This window comes from Malurus melanocephalus, unplaced genomic scaffold (assembly GCF_030028575.1).
Source record: "Malurus melanocephalus ecotype Western Australia unplaced genomic scaffold, MMel_1.1 scaffold_1219, whole genome shotgun sequence".
In the NCBI taxonomy this organism is placed as follows: domain Eukaryota; kingdom Metazoa; phylum Chordata; class Aves; order Passeriformes; family Maluridae; genus Malurus; species Malurus melanocephalus.
In genome coordinates, this window is record NW_026624451.1 from 12,629 (window position 1) to 15,147 (window position 2,519).

Genomic DNA, 2,519 nt, shown 5'->3' on the forward strand with positions numbered 1-2,519 from the left:
GGGGCTCTGTGTCCCCCAGGTCCCAGTGGGGCTCTGTGTCCCCCAGGTCCCAGTGGGGCTCTGTGTCCCCCTGGTCCCAGTGGGGCTCTGTGTCCTGCCACATCCTCCAGGGCACATTCCTGATGCTCTCATTTCTCTGCCAGTGGACAGTGACACACCTGTCACCCTGGGTGTGTATTTAACAAAGAAAGAGCAGAAGAAATTACGGCGCCAGACCCGGCGAGAAGCCCAGAAGGAGCTGCAGGAGAAGGTCAGGCTGGGCCTGATGCCACCACCAGAGCCCAAAGGTGGGTGACAGCCAGGCCCAGGCTGGGCACTGGGAATGCTGCAGGCAGCACAGCCTTGGTGGGATTGCAGGAATCTAAAATCCACAGGGACAGTGGCTTTATGTGCCTCTGAGTGTGTATGTGGCCTCCCAGCTCCTCTCCCGTTCCCTTGCAGTGAGGATTTCCAACCTGATGCGGGTGCTGGGCACGGAAGCTGTGCAGGACCCTACAAAGGTGGAAGCTCATGTCCGAGCACAGATGGCCAAGAGACAGAAGTGAGTGGCAGCTTCTACTTGACATTTCAGGACATTTTCTGATAGATTCAGTGCAGGTGTTTTGTTTAGGACTGGTGTTTTCCACTGTTTTCTTTCAGGGCTCACGAGGAAGCAAATGCAGCAAGGAAGCTGACAGCAGAGCAGCGGAAAGCCAAGAAGGTGAAAAAGCTGAAGGAAGATGTTTCCCAGGGAGTTCACATAGCTGTGTACAGGTGAGGGAGCTCCGGGAGTGCAGAGGGAAAATTGGGCAGAGAGAAACCTCTCAGGGCTGGGATAACAATTCTGATTTTCCACAAATATTTGATTGTTTTTCTTGTTATATCCTTAGGGTCCGAAACTTGAGCAATCCAGCCAAAAAATTCAAAATCGAAGCAAATGCTGGGCAGCTGTACCTCACGGGCGTGGTGGTCCTGCACAAAGATGTCAATGTGGTGGTGGTAGAAGGAGGTGAGGCCTTCCAGGCAGTTTGGGGTCACCACAAAGCGTTCTGGAGCTTCCCTCCAGCAGGAATTGCTGTGGAAATTGGTGACAGGGTTAGGGAATAAACTTGTGAGGTGGCAATTAGAAATTCCCTTAATTACATAGCTCATAGGGTGAGCAATGAGTGCAGAAAAGCCGCAGCATTCCGTGTGGAAGGGAACCTGTGACAGTTGCAGGTGAAGGGATTTTCTGAGAATGTTGAGTCTCGATTCTTCCACAGGCCCAAAAGCACAGAAGAAATTCAAACGTCTGATGTTGCATCGAATAAAGTGGGACGAGCAGACATCGAACACGAAGGGAGAGGGTGAGCGATGTTGTGCTGGGGTGAGAGGGGCSAGTCCTGCTCCACTTCCAGGCTAAATGGGCTTTACTGGTGGCCTTTTTCCAGATGATGATGAGTCTGACGAGGAGGCCGTTAAGAAAACAAACAAATGCTCTCTGGTTTGGGAGGTGAGTGGTGCTGGTGGTTCTGTACCTGAACGGGGCTGAGGGAATCCAACTCCCCATCACATTCCTTGAGCTGTAGCCTGAAAAAAACGTGCATTGCCATATTCCCCGTGTCCCTGGGGCCACGTTTGCTGCACAGAGGGTGGGAATTGGAATTTGGATGGGAATTTGGAATTTGGGTGGCACATCAGCCTCATCTCCCTTCACAGAGCACGGCGAAGGATTTGAATTTGGGTGGGAATTTGAATTTGGGGGGACATCAGCCATGTCTCCCTTCACAGGACACGGCGAAGGATTTGAATTTGGGTGGGAATTTGAATTTGGGGGCACATCAGCCATGTTTCCCTTCACAGGGCATGGCGAAGGATTTGAATTTGGGTGGGAATTTGAGTTTGGGTGGGAATTGGAATTTGGGGGCACATCAGCCATGTCTCCGTTCACAGGGCACGGCGAAGGATCGCAGTTTTGGCGAGATGAAGTTCAAGCAGTGCCCCACAGAGAACATGGCGCGGGAGCACTTCAAGAAGCACAGCGCCGAGCACTACTGGGACCTGGCCCTGAGCGAGTCTGTGCTCGAGTGCACGGACTGAGCCCGGCCACGGCCCCACAGCCGCTCCCGAGCCGGGCAGCRCCCCTCACTCCCCTCCGTACCCCATTAAAGACATATTTTTTAAAACAAATGGTCGTTGTGCGTTTTCGGGTAGAGGACGGCATCGCCCCTGCGTTGCTGACGGGTCAGGGGCAGAAGCGTTTCCCTCTGATCTGAAGACAGAGCCCCAGCTCGGCCAGGACAGGCTTGGTTGGATATCGGGAATTTCTGCCTGCGAAGGTGTCAGAAGATGGAGCCGCCATTCCTGGGGCAGTCCAAGAAGGACTGGATATGGCACTGGGGGTGACACGGTGGCAATGGCTCACAGGTTGGACTCGGAGGACGTTTCCAGCCCCGATGATGCCGGGATTTGTGCCATAAACGCCGTTTTTCCCCTCAGGCGGAGCCCGCGCTCTCCGTTCCCCTCACGGCCCGGAAGGGGCAGAGCGCGCGGCGGGAGCG

At 54.3% G+C, this 2,519-nt stretch overlaps 1 protein-coding gene across 1 annotated transcript in view; it reads left to right on the forward strand.

The window, feature by feature from the left end:
• Positions 1–2,157, forward strand: part of PRPF3 (pre-mRNA processing factor 3) — an 8,835-nt gene extending 6,678 nt beyond the window's left edge. The window contains exons 9-15 of the mRNA XM_057387468.1: positions 144–287; positions 442–541; positions 640–753; positions 870–988; positions 1,242–1,325; positions 1,410–1,471; positions 1,912–2,157. Of these exons, the coding sequence (XP_057243451.1) occupies positions 144–287; positions 442–541; positions 640–753; positions 870–988; positions 1,242–1,325; positions 1,410–1,471; positions 1,912–2,058 (770 nt within the window). The 3' untranslated portion in view covers positions 2,059–2,157. The remainder of the gene's footprint in view (positions 1–143; positions 288–441; positions 542–639; positions 754–869; positions 989–1,241; positions 1,326–1,409; positions 1,472–1,911) is intronic.
• Positions 2,158–2,519: the final 362 nt, after the last annotated feature.